This window comes from Drosophila montana, unplaced genomic scaffold (genome assembly GCF_035044405.1).
Source record: "Drosophila montana isolate Dmon_TW-CO22-7 unplaced genomic scaffold, ASM3504440v1 contig_3029_1, whole genome shotgun sequence".
NCBI classification, from domain to species: domain Eukaryota; kingdom Metazoa; phylum Arthropoda; class Insecta; order Diptera; family Drosophilidae; genus Drosophila; species Drosophila montana.
Genome location: NW_026997904.1, coordinates 656432 through 675946, shown reverse-complemented (window position 1 = coordinate 675946; position 19515 = coordinate 656432). Strand labels below are relative to the sequence as shown.

General features: G+C 40.0%; 3 protein-coding genes across 8 annotated transcripts in view; 2 read left to right on the top strand and 1 right to left on the bottom strand.

Moving 5' to 3' along the window:
* Positions 1–1967: 1967 nt before the first annotated feature.
* Cp16 (Chorion protein 16) lies at positions 1968–2587 on the top strand. The gene is made up of 2 exons (XM_064685316.1): positions 1968–2351; positions 2433–2587. Exons 1-2 carry the CDS (start codon positions 2021–2023, stop codon positions 2519–2521), a joined length of 420 nt encoding a protein of 139 aa, XP_064541386.1. The 5' UTR covers positions 1968–2020; the 3' UTR covers positions 2522–2587.
* A 1012-nt stretch (positions 2588–3599) lies between these two features.
* Positions 3600–18087, bottom strand: Prm (Paramyosin). Of its 3 annotated transcripts, XM_064685306.1 has the most exons (9): positions 17687–18087; positions 17100–17156; positions 14719–14805; positions 14492–14658; positions 11844–12715; positions 11644–11771; positions 11461–11573; positions 4875–5490; positions 3600–4801 (listed from the first exon to the last, which is right to left on the bottom strand). In XM_064685306.1, exons 1-9 carry the CDS (start codon positions 17807–17809, stop codon positions 4325–4327), a joined length of 2640 nt encoding a protein of 879 aa, XP_064541376.1. In that variant the 5' UTR covers positions 17810–18087; the 3' UTR covers positions 3600–4324. The 3 variants fall into 3 exon arrangements, with proteins under 3 accessions (XP_064541376.1, XP_064541377.1, XP_064541378.1); XM_064685307.1 differs by lacking the exons at positions 11461–11573; positions 11644–11771; positions 11844–12715; ... (2 more) ...; positions 17100–17156; positions 17687–18087 and adding exons at positions 8531–9626; positions 10371–10478; XM_064685308.1 differs by lacking the exons at positions 11461–11573; positions 11644–11771; positions 11844–12715; ... (2 more) ...; positions 17100–17156; positions 17687–18087 and adding exons at positions 8531–9626; positions 10375–10477.
* Fhos (Formin homology 2 domain containing) overlaps positions 7073–19515 on the top strand; it is a 71272-nt gene continuing 58829 nt past the window's right edge. For 3 of the 4 annotated variants that reach the window (XR_010436650.1, XM_064685302.1, XM_064685299.1), the window contains exon 1: positions 7073–7117. Coding sequence is in view for 2 of the 4 variants with exons in the window: in XM_064685302.1 (XP_064541372.1) it covers positions 7088–7117 (30 nt within the window). In the remaining 2 variants the exon portion in view is untranslated. Of the gene's footprint in view, positions 7146–19515 lie in introns of all 4 variants that reach the window. The other variant, XM_064685301.1, reaches the window with a different exon arrangement.

The window sequence follows — 19515 nt, the reverse complement described above, 5'->3', positions numbered from 1 at the left end:
ACCCAACTGCAGCAGCTGCAGCTGTTTTGGCATTAAGTTCAGTTTTGATTGGGAATGCCGAGCGTGCTCGTGCCTATGCATATTATAAATATATACAAATTATGGAAATAATTTATGCCAATAAGTTCGCAGGTTTTAGTTAAGCTGAAAGTAAAATTATTATGTATTAATTTTTTGTTTATTTTCAATTTGAAAAGTTTAATTTCTTATATAGCTTTTATAAACTTATTTATAATAATTTCAACAAAGCAGCGTCTATTCAAAAGTTGGCTAAAACTTGGGCTTCAAGCTGGTTTTTCACTTCCCTAAAGCCAGGCTTTTCTTAAGGCCTTGGCTACTCATATATTCAATATTCCAAAGTAAACAATTAATTTTAAGTTGCCCGTTCCGCTACTGAAAATATTGTTAGCTGTGCATATTTTCATATGGAAAATGCGGGCTAAAGTTCAGCTTTACCCAGAATTGGCATATGCCATACATGGCATAAATGCGATGGCTGGGGCCAAAGTTATTTATACTTTGGTGCTGAATCTCCCATAAATTCTTTTTGTTGTGAACCAAAGCCTTGGTTATAGTATGTCTGCCGTCCACGTGCGTAAGACAACCTAAAAGATGTTCTCCCATAAATTTGACATCGTTATTCCATTTTATAGTATCATGCCAGTCAATAACCATATCAATTCATACTAATGAACATCAATGCTTTAATTATGCCGACTTTTATTATATCGTGCTGCTTAACCCTAGGCAAGCAACTTTTTTGGCATCTGCATTCATTATTTTGAAATATTTTCTAAACTCTTAGCATAATAATAAACAAAGCAATAAATATATCACTCTTAACTTATAAATTTATCTCGTGCAATTAAGTAATAATAAAACTAATTATTATTGTTATATTTATTATTATTGCTAAAAATGTTAATAATACCATTATTATTATTATTAATTTTATTATTATTATTATTTTTTAAATATTATCCATAACTTGGATTCAAAGTAGGAATCCATTGTTTATTGTAAAACATATTCTGTCTTTGCGTCTCTTTAGGCATCGGGTTCTATAAAAAATATTTTAAAATCTTTACCAGTTGCTCATATATGAGTTTCTACTGTACTATTTATGATTACAAGAAGCTTAAAGCTTTCATGTTATACGGCGCCTCACGCTTGCAAAAAACCAACTACTTATGTGGTTCCCACAAACCCACACACACACACACACATACGCATACGCATACACACACACTATACACTCACTCAGTTGGAGCTAAACTGAATAGCTGCTGAGCTTGAACCCAGTTCGATTATCAGCTAAGCTAGTTGCATGCTGCACAGATAAGATAAGTCAGCAAGAGCTAGACAATGGCCAGGGCTGGGCCGATCGAGAGATCGAGCTGTTGGAAGCTATCTGCGACATTGGAGTCGCCTATGACACAGAGCTGGTGAATGCGAATTGCGAGTGCATTCGAATGCATCCGCAGCCGAGTTGATGCTGGGGTTCATTGAGCAGCGGCGATGATGTTGTTGGACAGGTAGCCAAGTCAAAGACCTGATACCGCACACGCCAAATGCGAGCCGAGCGTGCCGAGCAGGGGGCAGTCGATATCAATGGAGCAGCCACTGACTCTTTGCCTTGTCATTGTCGTGGTCGTGGTCGAGTTGTTGCCAATTTGACGAGCACTTTTCTTCTTTTTTTTTTTTAAGAGTAAACTGACACCAAAACCGTACTCTGTAACCGAAGAAGATGACTGCGTCAGTGCGCTGTGGCGCCTTATCAGTGCCACACGGGGCAGTGGGATTTTGGCGCGATGCGCCGGCTGCAAGCCCCACCACCTCAGCCCCAAAGTGTTTTCGTCATGACTCTGGCTTTGGTTGGGGGTCTTCGACTGGGTTTTGGTCACGTAAAGCGCACACACAAATCGCTAGCCAGCTCAAATATAATGGCTATAAAAGCAATTTGGCCACGCGCAATTGTTAATTAGTTTTCAAAAGTGTCACCTCCTCGCACCATCCAAACATGTCCGTCAACTATATGCGTCTGCTCTGCCTGATGGCCTGCTGCTTCTCCGTCTGCCTCGCCTACAGGCCCAGCGGCAACAGCTACCGCAGCGGCGGCTATGGCGAATATATCAGGCCCGTCGAGACCGCCGAGGCTCAAGCGGCTGCTCTGACCAATGCCGCCGGTGCTGCCGCTTCCTCCGCCAAATTAGATGGTGCCGATTGGTATGCACTGAACCGTTATGGCTGGGAGCAGGGCAAGCCTCTGCTGGTCAAGCCATACGGCCCGCTGGACAACCTCTATGCCGCTGCCTTGCCACCACGCGCCTTCGTCGCCGAGATCGATCCAGGTTAGTTACACAACGCTCCCTCCAATCACAACCTGAGCTGCGTGCTAAAGTTCGATTTTTCCTTGAATTTTCCACTTGCAGTCTTCAAGAGGAACAGCTATGGCGGTCGTTATGGCGATAGGACTGTCACCCTGAACACCGGCTCCAAGCTGGCTGTCTCTGCTGCCTAAGTTATCGGACATCTTTTTGTCCAGCTGCCTGAAAGTCTTAATAAATAGTGATTAGTTTAAAGTAAATTGATATATGTGTGCTTTTTCTAATGGGTTGGGAGAGTGAGAGAAATCCTCAACAAACTGGGTTTATTATTATTAATTATTATAATAATATTGGGATTTAGTTATATACTGACTAAAGTCTGTTTTAAAGTATCCAAGACAAGACTAAATGCATACTCTAAATGGGGGTTTCGAACCCGAAACTTCGTTGTTCAATTGTCTTCAAAGATCACTTAGACAATTCTTTTGCCAATAATGCAACTCTGTGAGTTCTTTATTTATAATTAATAATATATTCATGAGCCTTTTTTTTTTAAATGAGTCATCCATAGAGAAATGGGCACTCAAACCCGGATCTTTGTTGTTGAATTGCCTTTCAAGATCATTTAGGCAATTCACTTGCTTAAAATGAAATTCTTCTGATCCTCTGATTCAAAAATGAAATACCCCCTTGTAAATCAGAAATCCATATAATAGATATGGACTCGAGCCCGATATGTTTTTAATTGGATCACATACACAATTAGTTTGCTCAAAGTGGAACTCTTCTTAGTTCTGTGTTAAAAATAAATAACTACATTTTTAAAATCAGAAAATACTATATTCATACTTTCATCGGGAAACCCGATTTGTGGTTCAATTCCCTATCACCTATACAATTTAGCTGCTCATATATGATCTGGCAATATTATAATTATTAATATAAGAGCTTTTCTAATCGGCAAAGACAATACTACAGCCATACAATAGACGGGGACTGGAACCAAGATCTTTGTTGTTCATATATTAAAATTAAATTCTTCTGAAATCCGTAACAATATTTATGGACAAATCTTTTGAAGTAGCTTAATAAGACGTTTCTTTCTTATGTTTCTCAACTCAGCTAAATTTTCCTCTTTCTCTCTCGATGTACATTTTGTGATATATCCCAATTAGTACACAACTCGTTTTGAGCTTGTTGTTGTTATTATTGTTATTGTATAAGTAAATTCAGTTTTTATTGCAAAATACAAAGTAAAAATATGAAAATTGCTCAGTTTTTCTTAATCGTTTTTCTTTTAATCATTTGTAAAATCAATTCGTTACGAGCACACAGATATTTACCTACTAAACATAAAATGAACTAAAAACAAGTAGCAGAAGCGGTTGTAACTCGGGTAACTCGTTTTGTTGGGTCGATTGGTTGATCTTTGCATATTTATTCATTTATTTGTTTTATTTTTCATTTCAATTTTAATCAGCCAACTATATAAGCAAACTCTCGTTCTCTCTCTCTCTCTCTCTCTTTCGCTCTCTCTCTCTCTCTCTCTCTAACGCTGCAAAACTTCTGTAGTTTTCCTTTTACTTTTTTTTGGTAATTTTATTTGTTGTTTGTTTTTTCTTCTTCTTTATATATGATTTTAGGTTCATTATTTTAATTAAATTACATGAACTTCAAAATATTATTATTATAAATGGATAGGAGATGTGTAGTGTTATGTATTTATAATGTATAACCTATACGAACTCTCGCAAGCTCTGAAAAAAATTTAAATTATAAAAAGTTTTCTCAAGCAAATATCTTCAAATCTCAAAATTGACTGCATTTTCTGCATTTCTTTCTGAAAGCTGTTGTTCTTGATTATTTGTTGCTTTTTTTTTAAATTATAAAATGTTGCTGCTGTTTGGGTGTGTGTGTGTATGTGTGTAATGTGTGTGTGTGTTTGTGTGTGCTTGTGTTTTTGTGTGTGTGTTTGTGTGGGCGTCTCCAGTGATCATCTATTCGGTGATCGTTCTTGTTGTCTCCTGAATGTACACCTGAGAGCCGGGCACGGTGGAGGTGGTGACGAATGTGCGGTGCTTGGCGCGGATCAGATTCAAGTTTGATTCGGCAACATCGGCGCGATCCTCGGCGGCCTCCAGTTCACGCTGGAAGCGGCGCACACGGGTGGTGCTCTGCTGGGAGAAGCCCTCCTGTTCGGACAGCTGGCGTCTGTAGATGTTGATCTTGGCAGTGGTCTTGTCCAGCGCATCCTGCAGCAATATGATGTTCTTCTGATCCTCCTCGCACTGCACCATCACCTCCTTAACGGTGCGCTCCTTCTTGCGCAAGATCTTGATGGTCTCGGCATGACGGCGTTTCTCCTCCTCCAGCTCCAGCTCCAGATCGCGAATGCGTGCCTCCAGCTTGCTGATGATGCGCTTGCTACCGGCAACGGCGTTCAGCTCCACTTCCTCCAGGCGAATGGACAAGTTCTGTGCATGGAAATGTGTATAGCATCAGAATTTTATCTATTGCATTGGTAACTCGCAGAGAGTTGGCGCTTACCTTGACTTCGACTTCCAAAGACTTCTTGATGGTCTCCAGCTTGATGCTGCGTTCGTGCTCCTCCTGCACCTGCTCGATGACATGCTTCAGCTCGACCTGAACCTTCTGGTAGCGCTCGTCGCTGATGCGCAGCTCCTTGGATACCTCCTCGTAGTCGGAAGAGATAACGGTCAGCTCCTGCTCCAGCTTGGACTTCAGCGACACCAAGTTGACATTGACAGTGTTCAGCTCGTTGATGCGTGTGCTGGCCTCCTCGTACTGCAGCTCGACGGTGCGCTTGGCACGGTTGGCGCTATCCAAATGGGAGCGGACCTCCTCCAGCTCGCCACTGAGACCGGCCAGACGGCGCTGGGCAATGCCGTACTGATCGAGGGTAGCCTGCAGCTGGCGCTGCACATCCTCATAGTGGGCCTGCAGTTCGGTCAGCTGCAGCGACTGCTTCTTGATCACCTTCTGCAGATCGATGTTGGTCTTGTTGGCCACATCCAGCGACATCTCCAGCTCGGTAATCTGAATTTGCAGCTTCTTCTTGATGCGGGTCACCTCGGTCTTCAACCGGGTCTCCGCCTCAACGACGCGCGCATTCAGCTGCTCGATCTCAATGCTCGTCTGCTTGCTATAGGAAATTAATAGAATATACCCAATTGGTTAGACACAGTTCAAACAGAGTATTATATAGTTCATTTAGTGGCTCGGCTGGAAGTTGCCCTCAAATGTTGTCAGCTCACCTCGAAGTCGCTTTCATTCGCTTGCATTCTGCGCTATTTTTGGCCCAATGTCTGACCCACAAAAATCATTTTCTTAACACTCAGCATTCAGCTCGATTCTGTTGCTGCCGCTGTCGCTGTCGCTGCGGTTGCTGTTTGCTGATTTTTGTGGCATTGTCAAAAATCGCATTGTTCGGCGCATTTTTTGTTATTTATACGCTTGATAAAGACATCGAACTTGTCACAAATAGCGCATTTACATGCCAAGCATTGCACTACCTTAGCTACCCACGGGCCCAAATAGAAACTGCGTCTGTTACAGATCGCATCATGCGTCTAATTTTAGGCGTAGGTGAATTCTCTACGCGGTTCTTCTAATATACTATATATATATTGTATATACATATATATATTTAAAGCGGCTTGCTAATACTCTTACTCTTGCCATGTTGTCGATTGCTGCCAAAAATTTGTTTTTCGACTAATTGTAATCAACAGTTGATTCATTTGACAAGTTGAGTGCAAGTTCTCAGCTGGGGCTAAGTCAAAGTGCGGCACTTAGCACCAAACCCTTACTCATAGATCTATTTTTATTAAAATATGTATATAACCATTAACGAAGTAAGCTCTATATTGTATTATCATTAATTTTATCTATTAAGTAAGCTCTCACATTATTAATTCCAACTACATTAAATCTGCAATAGACAGACAGTTCATCTAGCTTGTGCTCCAGCTCCTAGTTGGTTACATGAATACGATCTTAACTAAGCTATATATCGCCCATTAGTGAATCGTTTTCAATCTCAGTCGTTTAGCTTTTATTTTAAATCTGCAATCTAGAAATCTCACACCAAGTCTAAGTCTAACTCGTAGTTGGGTACATGAATACGATCTTAACTAAGCTATATATCTCCCATTATTGAATCTTTTTCAATCTCAGTCGATCAGCTCTTATAGGTCTCATTTAGCTACGATCTTGAGTAAGCAATAGAGATCTCATCTGGCACAATCTGTAGCTCAAAGTTGGGAACATAAATACGATCTTAAGTAAGATATATATATTACATTATTAATTCTTTCCAAATCTCAATCGATCATGTTTACTTTAAATCTGCATTGGGGTTCCCACTCTAAACCTAACTCTAGTTTTTTGGCTGGGTATATATCTCCGTTCTTAATCAATCCCCCCATATCATTATAACTCCACTATGTAACATATGTACATATATGTTTTAGAAATGTTAATTTCATTTAATTCTGTGAACTCTCACTATATTTATGTCATTACTTAAAACTCTAGAATAACTTTCCAATTCATTTAACTAACCCTATTGAAACTTTCAGCTTTATATTAACAATATACTTTCTTAAATCTATTAAAAATTATCTCGTGCCTTAGCGTACCGTACGCATTAGTTTGCACTTGATGTTTGCCTTTCTGATTTTTTATCATCTTCTTTTCTTTCAGTGTACTACGTAGCCCATTTCTTAGTTACTTAATCTATGTGCGCTCGTTGTTGTCGCTTTGCCAAGGTATTTAGCTTGTGTTTTGCTTGCGAACGTAAGTATTTTTTCATTTTCATTTAATTTTAATTTTTTGCCTCGTTTTCAATGTTTATTGTCTACGCAGAAATATGTGATGAATTTTTTTCTTTATTCTCTTGCTTTTCGCTGTCATGCACATCAATTTTAGTGCGAGAAAAATAAAATAAGATATTATTTGTTGAAGGACACGTCAAACAATGGGCTAACCCCCAACCCAAAATACCTGCCGCCTGCAAGATATTTTTGTGTGCGGGTGCGAAATAAGATCCATTAGACTTTAATGTACCCAATAGTGCTTGCATGAGCAATTTTAAAGGTGCAAAAATCGTGTCTAATGCATTTAGAAAGCATATTGAAAGTATATTTATATTCATTTTAAATACAATGCGCTTTCGTATTTAAAATGTTGGCCGGGTCAGATTTGAAACCAATTGAAAGAGTATATTAAAATGTTAGAATTAACTATAGTATTTCTATATGGGAAAATCATTCTAGTCCAGGTATAGAATGCTCAGCTACAATTAATAATTAATTAATTAATTAATAAATTATTATAATAATATTAATAATTTATAATTATCAAAACTTTCTAGAAATTCCCATCCCTGCCAAGGTTTACTCAATCTGTTGCTATATTTAAATATAATTCAAGTCTAGCGCCCACTAGGAAAACCCTCATCTTAAATTGCGAACAATTTGTACAATGCCTCGAAATTTCACAAAAATTATATTAAATAATGAACAATTATGATGGTCAGCTGCAAATGGCAAGCCAAATAGTCAGCGGAACGTTGCAATTAGCCAAGACGAACATTTAGAAATTGCAGCAGAAATAATTTACACACGACCAAACAATGGATACACGGCCAGTGTTGGCCAACGTCAAATGTAGGAAACGAATACAGAGAACGTAGAAATTATTATTCCTTTTTTTTTAAGCCAAAAACTCATGAATTATATGAGGGAAATGAGAAAGAAGCGTCTAGAAACGAAAATAAATTCGCAGACAACACAAAAAAAAACACAAGAGGTGCAGAAGAGTTGGAGGAAGAAATGAACACTTAAGACTGTGGGCTGAGTATAGTGGATATAGCCAAAAAACTAAAGAGAAGAAAATTGAGTTACACGTCGAAAAAAAAACATGTTCGCATTTATTCAGAATTGTCTGGGCTAGAACCTAATAGAAAACGCCAGAGATTCGTTATGCCAATATTATGGATGGATGATAAATGATGAGCTGCACGTGAAGGGGGTGGCGGGAACTGTTAGGTTTGGTTGGGGGAGGGCTGGGAAAACTATGGGTCATGTTAGTGCTGCCAATAGATATAGGTATAGTCCTTGAGTTTGGGATGTGTGCGCATCACTTTGCGACAAATCCAACACTTATCCTCTATACCGCACCTGCTATCCGCGTAGAACTCAACGGTCCGCTGATTCAGCGTCGAGAGCTGACGCTTCACATTGTGCAGCGACGAGGAGACGCGCTGATCGAGCTTATCGACCAGACGGTCATCCATTAGCTCCATGTGCACAGCATGGGTACGAAACTGACCGCCGCCGCCGCCCCCGACATAATCGAATGGCGACGTGGAACGCACACGGGACGCGGCACGACTCGAACGTATCATCGTCTGGGCTATATAGTTCTCCTCATCCTGTTTGGCACTTTTGATGTTACGCTCCGATTCGGAGAGCAGCGCCTGGGCAATGGCACTGGCGGACTTGCCGCGTATCGAACGCTTAAAATCGTCAGACATTTGATCAAATTCGCTATCTAGCTCGATTTTGCGTACACGCTGCAATATCTTTAACGTATCGTGCTTTATTAAATCCTCGAGCTCCTCCTGACGACGACGACGACGCTGGCGCGATCTCTCAACAACTGTGTCCGGTTCAATGTGCTTGCCCACACGCGTTGCGTCAACGAGCTTCTGCACACTGAACGGCGATCGTTTCTGTGCCCGAAAGCTAAGCAGAATCTCATCGGCCCGAGCGGCGCAGGTGCGCGACAGGCGTACGATCTCATCCGCATTATAATGCCTAACCGCATTCGAGGAGCGATATTGCTTTAGGCCCCGTTCGCTATTCCATGGCAGATGCGGTTGCTGCACCTTCAGACCTTTCGCCTTGGCGTCCAAATAGTCCAACATGGGCTGATAGAAATTCATGGTATAGCCATAGTTGTCGTCATATGTTGTTGTATGACGGAAGCGAGACGGACGCTTTTGCAGGGCCAGCGACATTTTAGGGTGTGTTTAGTTAAGGGGCGTGGCAGTGGTATGAATGGAATGAAAGGGGGAGTGAGAGTGCGAGTATACTTAGTTATACGAATACTCTAATTAAAGCTAAATTTTGCTTGGCTGCTTTGTCGCCGCCTTGTCGCTTTGTCGCTTTGTCGCCTGCTGCTGCTGCTGCTGTTTCTGCTGTCGCTTTCGCAGTCCTCAGTTTGGCAACAGTTGCTGCTGCTTCGCAAATAAATTTTCAAATTTGTCGAAATCTATAAAAAGATTGCAGTTTCTTGTTCAGCTGTTGGTGTTGCCACAACGAAAAAAAAATGGCATCAACATAATGACGACAATGTACCAACAACAACAACAACATCATCATCATCATTGTCAACATCATCATCATCCTGCTGAGCATTGTCTCTGTTGGCAGTCAATGTTTGTGCTTTTTGGGCTATGATTGATTCATTTTGGCAGCGTCTTCATAGACTCTGACAAAAAATAAATGTCACACATTTTACGCAATAGACAAATTCTTTTGAATAGAAAAAAAAAACAAAAAATAAAACTTTTCTTGAAAATACAGCTGAACCTCGCTTAACCGGAACTCTATTAACCCAAATGTTTGCTTAGCTCTATTTGTTGTAATTTACCTGAAGTATGCTTCAGTTTTATCCTTAGCTCTATTAGCCATAAGCTTTCTCTTAACGGATAACGGATAGTTACGGATAACTAAGGCATAATATCAGTTGTCTTAATCAAAACTTTGGGAAAATGAAGTTTAAGGAAATGCATAAGATAACTATTAACATGTTTCAATATATAGAGAATTATAAAATTAATAACATTTTTGAATGTCTTAATGTAATCGGATAATCCGGATAATCGAGGTTCAACCGTACAGCACTAGGAGTTCTTGTTTTTTTCTTATTCCAAAAGCAGTTTCCATTGATCTTTCAAAGCCCAAGCACTTGCCAAGTTCAACAATTGACTCAAATTTTTACTTATACACTCACCTACCTATTTGGAACCCAACCAGTCTTAAGACTTGCTAACTTTTGGTCGATCTCAGTTCACTCAGTGTCCCAATTATGTAATCACAATAACTGCGCAATTTTCCTTATGAATATTTCAACGTAAAATTCTTAAAGTAGTTCTTGTCTTTGGACTACCTCATTATAATATAAGTATGCGAACCAGCTACTTCTCTATGGGTTTGAACCGCGCAGGACTTAAGGAGCTGCTGCTCTTTGGGAAATTCTAGTGTCCGTTGCTTTTGGCGCAACTATAAAAATCGTACTGATTGCTAAATGGGTCAATTTGATATCAATTGTTTGGCAAATGCGACGATTGCAAATCAATCGATTGATTTGTTCATTGACGCAAATGCTTCCGTTTTGGCAGCGGAAACCACAAGGTTGCAATACCCTATACCCATTGAAAATGTGTGGAAGGGGTATATTGTTTTTGTGCAGGCAGAAGGAAGCAAAACCGATCACATAACGTATAAATATTTTTGACTGGAATGTTGGGCTGATTCGAGCAAGTGAACGCGTCGATCTGGCAAATTTCAAAAAGGCAGAGAAGTTCGAAACAAATATTCTTCTATACCATACGCAGTAAGTGTTTATATATACGTTGTCTATATCTCTTCCCGTTTTCAAAAGATCGATTAATTTCAATTTTGAGACATTAGAGCTAGATACAGGACATTTGGTGTGTAGATATTCGTATAGTATATAAAATAAAAAATATGTAATATTTTTAAAACTTCCCCATTTCGCCCAAAATTGGAAGAAAATAATAATGATTAAGTCCTGGCGCTATATTATTTACACACACTTGGCTGTTATACTTAAGCCCTGATCATTTCATTTAGATCGGACCTTAAGCACCGATTAAAGTGAAATAACCGAACCGTAGCTTAGACTGCGTATCTCCGTTTTTGTGTAAACAGCTAGAATTTTGGAAAAGGTAGCTTCTGCGTTTATAGTATCTCCCAGTCGGGCACTTCCGACTAGAACTCTTGTTGATTTTTCTGCCAGTGGCGCCGACATTTGATGCAACTTCCACAAGCAGGAGGGGTCTTAGTAGCTCGAAACTTACCGAATAGCCTCAATTTCTTCGTCCTTCTCGGCCAGACGACGCTCGGCATCGTGGCGATATTGGTTGAAGTCAGCGGCCAGACGCTGTCCGCGCTGTTCCTCAGCCTTGCGACCCTGTGTGTGAGTAATATCAAAAGTGAGCTGTTGCTTGGCATTGGGCGAGTGGATTTTTATTAAAACTTACAGCCTCGGCTTCCTTGTAGGCAGCGGTCAGCTCATCACGTTCGTTCTCCAGACGACGCAGCTCCAGTTCCAGTTCATGCAGACGACGGTTCAGCTCGTTGATGGCGCCCTTGGCCTCATGCAGATCATCTGAGCACAGTAAGAATAGAACAATTAGCTTAAGAGTTGGATTCAAAGAGTTCAGATCAGGGGTCCACTTACCGCCCAGCTTCTTGTTCTCGCGGCCCAGCTGACCGTTGGCATCCTTGACCTTGTCCAGTTCGTGGATGGTGCGCTGGAGATCGGCGTGCTTGTTCTTCAGATCGCGCTGGCTGGTCTCGTAGAGCAGAATGGTCTCATCCAGACGGCTCTTCAGCTCGACGTTGTGCTTCTCGAGGGTGTTGACAGACTTTTGCAGTTCGCGGCAGCTGTTGTTGGACTTCTCCAGATCGATGATGAGGACCTCCACTTCGCTGGCGAGGCGGGTCTTCATCTTCTCCAGATTGTTGACCTTAACGATGAGGGTTTCGATGTGCTCCTCCAGTTCGGTGATGCGCACCTGGTACTTGCGACGAATCTCCTCAACCTCTTCGGCACGGGCTGCCACTTCGGCATTCCATTTGTTTTGCCATGAAGTGGCATCGGCATTGGCCTTGACCAACTGACGTTCCAAGTCAATGCGCGCCTCGGACTCTTCCTCGAGTTGAGAACGAGTTGAATCCAATTCGATCTCAACCTGATGCAGCGAAGATTCGAGCATTGAGCGACGACGGTCTTCGTCTTCCAGGCGGCGGCGTGCATCCTCCAGCTGGGAGATGACTTGGCTCTTGGAAAACGAGACTGTGTCCAATTGAACTTTGAGATCTTGGACGTCCTTGATCAGCTCAATGTTTTCCTGCGAGAGGCGAGATTTGTGCGAAGTGATATCGATGACAGTGCGATTCAGTTCCTCGATCTTCACATTCAGCTCGCTAATGGAGATCTCCAATTTCTGGATATGTTTCTCCGAAACGATTTTCTCCTTGTTGTAGGATTCGATTTGGGAGAGCAGCTCGTAGACTTCGGCCTGGAATTTGGCCTTGTCCTTTTCGGCTCTGTAAGCATTCGATCAAGCAAAATGGTTTTGTGTTTTTTTCTTTCTTTCGAGTTCAATAAAAGCTCAGCTAATTGAAGCTTCAATACTTAGGCATGGCTTGTGAGATCGGCATTGGAGAGCGGCCAAGCTGTGATTTCTATAGAGCATAGCCAAGCTGCCAAAAGCTGAAAATTGCTAGGAGCAAGCTTAGGTCGGAGATCGGTGTAAACCAAGCTTTCAGAAAGTTCTGATGCTTGCAAGCTTTTGCCTATTGATCGTAAAATGCTAACTGTGCCCGCTTTCCGGAAAGTTCCAAATAAAAGCACAGGCTGGAGCCCTAAAAGCTTTATGTTGGCAAACAATAAACAGAAAGCTCTACGATCGATAGGCAACAGCTAAAAGGTTGAAGGTTAAGTGCATGAGCCTGGAAGCAAGCTATTTTAATTTCATAATAGAATTCAATTAATCTAATTCTAAGGGAATTCCAAACATTTTGTCACCTTTGCGCTTGTCAGAGAAATAATTAACAAATAATATTGAATATTGTGGCATCTACAAGTTGCAAAGGCGAAAAACGTATCGAATTTCCATAAAATTTCAATTGGACGAAAAGAGACAACAACAACAACAATCATCACATTTTGAATATGATTCAATCAAAGACATATTTGGATCGGGCGTTGGTGCAAATGAGAGAGAAATAACAACAGCAACAAGAACAAGAAGAAGACGAGCAATGCGGCTCTCTCTTCTACTTAACGCTCAAGAATGTAGATGAAAATTAAAAAATTTCTTCTAAAAATAAATGCCAAAATATGCGCTACTCTTCTGAGTTGTTTTTGTTGCTGTTGTTGTTGTTGTTGTGGAATAACATATGGTTGCGTGCGTGCGGAAAACGTTAAAAAATTTTTTTAGTATTTGTGTGTAGCAAAAAGCTTGCCTGAAGCTTCGCGCGGCGCGAGCGAGAAAACTGCTTTGTCTATGGCAAAAGTGCGCACACTCGGGCGCACCTCGCCAATAGAGACAAGAATTTTGTGTACCTGAGCAAAGAACGTAGCAGAACGATCTAAAAAAAAATGCTCAAAGTAAGCAGATAGAATGCAGACTAACTGGATTTTAATCAGGAAGTTAAACAGGCACAGTTGACATTACGCATACGCCGCGTGTTCGCTGTGATCTCTATGATCTCTTGCACAGCCTTGAATTTGCCAGTGTGCGAGCGAGTGTGATTTTGAAATACGAAATTCCTTTGCAATTTATTTTTGGATATTTGATTTGGAAATATGAGTAGCAAAGAGCAGAGTGTCTATGCGATGGTTTTTCTTTTTCATTTGCTTATGCCACATTTGTCTGAATTTGTCTGTGGCTGCAGACGAAATTTGTGTCAATAGAACTTGCAAGCAATGCAAGTTGAATATTTTCCCGTTGCGGCTTTTCGGATTTTCAGCTTTTCAGCTTTTCTGCTTGTCATGGCAATTTTGATGAATTGTTTATGAACTAAATTTCACTTTTGGTGTCAGCGGGCCAAGCAAGGTTACCCACTATTGTTGTTGTTGTTATTTTTGCATTACTAATTTACTGATCTGGCAGACATTGAAAAGTCAGCGCCAGCTGACGCCACTTCATCAACAGAATCAAACAATAAACAATAACATGGACATTGCATGTTTATGTTTGGCCAACATTTCGGGGTCAAAAAGGAAATACATATATCAAAATTGGGGCCAGCAGGCCGAGGTTGATGGAGCATGTCAGTTGCTTGTGAGTAGGAGTTTTTTTTTTTGTGAGCGCCTACCTAGCCTTGTTTTTCGTTAGGATTTCGACTTGTTCCTGGAAATCCGTAATAATTTCGTTGTGCTTTTTCTTCAAAAGCGTGGCGGTCTCCTCAGATTCAAATTGAACATCCTCAAGCAGCTTGCGCATCTTTAACAGCTCAGCATCACGCTTGCGGTTGGCTTCAAACTGAGAAAATAGACGCCAATATAGTAAAAACTGATTGATTTCATAAATCGGGTTACTCACTTGATGTTCAGCACCACCCTCAGCTTCCTCGAGACGCTCGGACATCTGTATGACCTGAACGCTGAGGTCGGCTTTCTCGCGCTCGATCTGCAAATATATTTAAATAGATTGGGGCTTAGTATTTTTTGTCACCTGTGTAATTGGCTTAGACACACATTTCATAGATTTATCTGTGTAATTTTTTCATAATTCTGCATATCTATTTTTAAGGCCAGTTTTCAGCCATCCCACACGCAATGCACAGACCATGATGCATTGCGGCAAATTCAAACGGCCCATAAAATATATAAATCAAATTAATCAGTCAAAAATAATTATGCGCATGTAACACCCAAAATAACAATGGCAAAGTGCCAACAGATCTCTATAGGTAACATATATATACCTATACCTATCGCCTCCATATCGCACTGCAGCTCTGCATATAACACACACACACACACACACACATTTAAATATATATATATATGCATTTGTGTATGCATATGTATTGCATTTCCAAAAAGGCATTAAAGAATTTTTATTATACGCATTTCACTCGAACTGCAAACATAGTATATATTTTTTTTCCTCCAAAAGTTCTATGCTGCTGACCTAATTTAAGATCTGCAAATTTGCGAATAGTTTTTTTCTGGTAATTAAAAAGAATTTGATATATATATATATTCTGGTGAAACGCAATTGGGAGCTGTCAGCTGCAATTTTGTGGAACTGCATTGGATTGGGGCACATGCGGGTCTTGTTAAATTGTGAAAATTAAATATGTAGCCATTGCTTTGCTTCAATTGTGTGTGCGACTTGGGCAGCTTGCAACATTGAAAATTATACATGAATTCCAGGTGCTTAAAAAGTGCGAGAGGCTGTGAAAAACAGCTATAGAGATCGATTTTTCAGCAGCTTTGGCAACATGTGTGTGAGGGTGTGTGTGTGTGTGTGGGTGTATGAATGTGTATGTATGTGTAATCAGCTCTAATATCATGTCTATAGCAAAGGCCACGTAAGTACAAAACGTAAATCCATTTGCGCCATATGTATCTTGTAGATACTTTTGCCTAGCTATGTGTGTATGGCAGACAGTCTGCTGTGAAAACTTTTAATGTGCAAGAAAATTATTTAATTTTCCCACACATTTAAAAAGAAACGCACACATACAAGCACACGGGTGCATATATGTATTAGACAGCCCACATAGAAAATTGTTCAGCTGTGCCAGCGAATTTTCTTTTAGTCTTGTGCTTGGCTCTCTTTGCTAATGATGATGAGCAGGTCGATGATGATGATGATGATCATGTTTTTTGGCTACTTTATTTTCTATTCTATTTGTTATTGTTGTTGTTGTTGCTGCTGCTGCTGCTGCGTTTGTTCATATTTTTGTTGTTTGCCTCAAGTTAATCATTGCCTGTGTATTGAATGTCGTGCGCTAATTTTAGCCATTTTGTTCCATATTGTGAGTGTGTGTGTTTGTGTGAGTGAATGTGTGTGTGTATGAGTGTGAGTTTGCTGATCCATAAAGCAAAAGTAATTAAAATTATTTCCACAAAATATATATAAATATACATATGTATTTACACATAAACGCCTTGCTTTCGACCAAATCCACGCGACGGCGTCGCCGTGGGCCCAGGCCAGGCCAGGCCGAGCCGGGCCGGGCCGCATTTTCTAAATTTGTAATGCCAAACAGGAACAGACTGGGGCCCCAAAAAACAAAAACAGCAACAACAGCAACAACAACAATGAATGAAGTGCACGGCATTTTGCAAATGCAAATATGCAAAAAGTAAAAACAATTGCATTTTGCATTGTGTTTTGCTTTGATTTGCCCGATTTTTTGTTGGACCAAGCAAAAGCAAATTGAAAATGCAAATGAAAAATCATTTATCATTTGTTATTGTGTTTGGCTGATAGCTCCGCCTTAGAGCCAAACAGCTATTGAAGTTCAATGCACATCATTATCATTTTGTTCGACGCACAACTCTCGAAGGGTAATTTATTCTTAGCCTCTCTCGCTCTGTCTCTCTTTAAGTGCGAAGATTTTGTCAGCTATTGTTTTGCCGCTAGTTTTACGCGGCTTTTCTATTTTGCACTTAATTTTCTCTAATTTGTTTTTCTATTCTTTTTTTCTGCCTTTGCTTTTCCACATATTTTGCTGTTTTTAGGGTGACATTTGCAAAGCGACAAAAGTGAAAATCGTTTGCATCCCGCTTTCGCTTCCCGAGGAATTTCCTCTGGCCGCCCTTAAGCAGGTGAGAAAAACTTACAGCGTTTAGGTTTTCTTAAAGAACATAAATGTTTTCTGCCTGGAATTTGGGTCTTAGACATATCTACTACATCCCATTTTAATATTTATTTAATATAGTTGTTATAAATAAATGACAACTTACCCTTTGACGCAGCTCACGTTCAACTTCAAGATCATCTTGGAGCAAACGGATCTTATCCTGCAAGAAAATATATCATATTTGTATTCATGTTGAAATTGAGGGTTTCATTTATTTTCGCACAAGTTTTCGAGTTTCTTTTTTATTCTTTGCACAAAATTCAAATTCAAATATACATATATGTATTTTTTTATCGCATTTTTTCAATGTGTATCTCATAGGTGCTTGTTACATAATTTTCACCGACGCATATGTATATCTATATGTACGCACATATATATATATGTATCTAGATATTTTTGCTCGAAATGAAATTTATATTTCCACACACAAACGCGGCGGGTGCACACACACATATATACATACATACTTGTGCGTATATACATATACATATCTACATTTTTACGAGGTTTAGATACATTTGCAGTCAGTTAGACACAGATAGATTTGATTTAAACAACTTTAAGATACTTTTGCAACCGATTGGCAATTTTTCACTATTTTTTTTTATAGAGTTTTCTTTTTTAGTTTTTCTCGAGCGTATCCAGTTGCACTCTGATCCCCTGATCCTCCGATCCTTTGATCCTTACCTCCAAGCGGGAGAGCGAGCTCAAGTCAGTGATGTATTCGATGTTCACATCGGCTCCACCGGGTCCAGTGGATGTGGCCCGGTAGGAGTATTTCGAGGAGCGTACAGCTTGCGATGACGACATTTTGTTCTATGTCAGATTTTGCAGATTGATTTCTACCGATTTTATAAAAATTCTCGCTCGTTACGCGTTTGGTTCGCGTCAATAGAAATTGATTTTATTTTAATTTTTTTTTAGAATTTTTTCCTTCAATCAAATCTCTACAGCACCGCACGCAGTTTGGGTGTAGTTGTCACCGAGTCACCGAATAATTCGTAATAAACGTCGGAGTGAGGCTGGTGATCTACTGAACAAGAGATCCCGTTGTCGTTCGAATAAAGAGTATTTCGTTTATTTGGTCGCGGGTCGCTAGTGAATTCGTCTATTTCAACGAAATCCGAAGAACTCGGCATTCGGCTCGCATCTTTTTTTTCCTCTTCTTTCTATTCTATTCGTTTGAGTGTGCTTTCAAATTATCCGCTTATTTTCGGCAGTTTTTCCTCCTGAGCATTTTCCCGAGCCGTTTTCGTTTTGTCGAGTGAGTTTTTCCCTTTTGGGGGGGCTTTCGGGCCTTTGCTACGGGCGTGTTAATTGCTCAGTTGTGTGGAAAATTCTTTGATTTTGATTTTTTTGGCTTCTTGCCGCCTAATGTGAACGCATTTTCACGCCAGTTTGCGGAGCACCCAAAATAAACTCCAAGTTGTTGCTTTTCTTTTTCGCTTACCTGTAATTAGCCGATGTCATTTACATACACACATAAGCAGGTGTGCGTGTGTGCCTTGTGGCTTTTATTTTGTGTATCTGCCTTTCGGTTTGTGTGTACACATTGAAATTGAAATAGCTTCCTAGCTGAAAGAAATATCGAACAAATTCCTTCTTTTTTTTTTCAATTTATTTTCTTATTTTTCTTCCATTCATTTTTAACAATCATAATATTTGTATATTGTATAACAATCCGGGCTCACATCCCATATTTCATGGATATAGCATTGTCATAGCTGAGGTCCATAGTAGCCAGTTTTCGTTTAACAAGTAAGAGCGCTCTAGTTGGGAGTGCTCGACTAGTAGATACCCTGAATCTGTGCAGGTTCTTCCCCCAGCCACACACTATGGAAAATGCAGTCTTGTTTATGCATAAAGCTTCGGTACTTAAAGTCCGATGCTTATGAAATTATATGGTAAGCTCGTCCTGTGTATAGTTTATATAGTATGGAGCATATATTTCGAGTTGTCAGGCTTTAGCTTTTGCTGCACAGGTTGAGAGACAGACGAACATGATCAGATCGACTCAACTCGTCGCGCTTATGAAGGATATAATACTAGCCAGAAATTTGTATACCCTTCCTATCCATTTTCTATGGTTAGGGGGTATACAAACTTAGTTTTATGGTTTTTATACCCCGAACCCATTGAAAATAGGTAAAAAGGTGTATTGGTTTTAGGCAAATGTATGTAACAGGGAGAAGGCAGCATCCTGACGAACATAAAGTATAAATATTCTTGATCAGCATCAATAGTCGAGTCGATCTATCCATGTCCGTCTGTTTTCGATAATCGATAACTTGCCGCTGTACAACAAATTTTTTTTATGGAAACTCATGTCAGGTAAGCCCATACACTATTTAGTCAAATATCTTAAATATACTATCATTATTCTTATTCAAATTTTTGAATTCTAAAATAGAATTTATTGTAAGGTCTGCTAAAAACATTTTGGCAACAAAACAATATTTTTACTCATAAATAAATTATAAAGAACATATGTATAAAAAAAAAGAAACTACCCCGAA

Bases quoted from the DNA above. Each gene is read 5' to 3' on its own strand.
- Cp16 (XM_064685316.1), top strand. From the start codon at position 2,021: ATGTCCGTCAACTATATGCGTCTGCTCTGCCTGATGGCCTGCTGCTTC. The intron at 2,352-2,432 runs GTTAGTTACACA...TTCCACTTGCAG, and splicing joins CGTCGCCGAGATCGATCCAG to TCTTCAAGAGGAACAGCTAT.
- Prm (XM_064685306.1), bottom strand. From the start codon at position 17,809: ATGTCGTCATCGCAAGCTGTACGCTCCTCGAAATACTCCTACCGGGCC. The intron at 14,806-17,099 runs GTAAGTTGTCAT...ATATATTTGCAG, and splicing joins AACGTGAGCTGCGTCAAAGG to ATCGAGCGCGAGAAAGCCGA. The intron at 12,716-14,491 runs GTAGGCGCTCAC...GAATGCTTACAG, and splicing joins CTAACGAAAAACAAGGCTAG to AGCCGAAAAGGACAAGGCCA.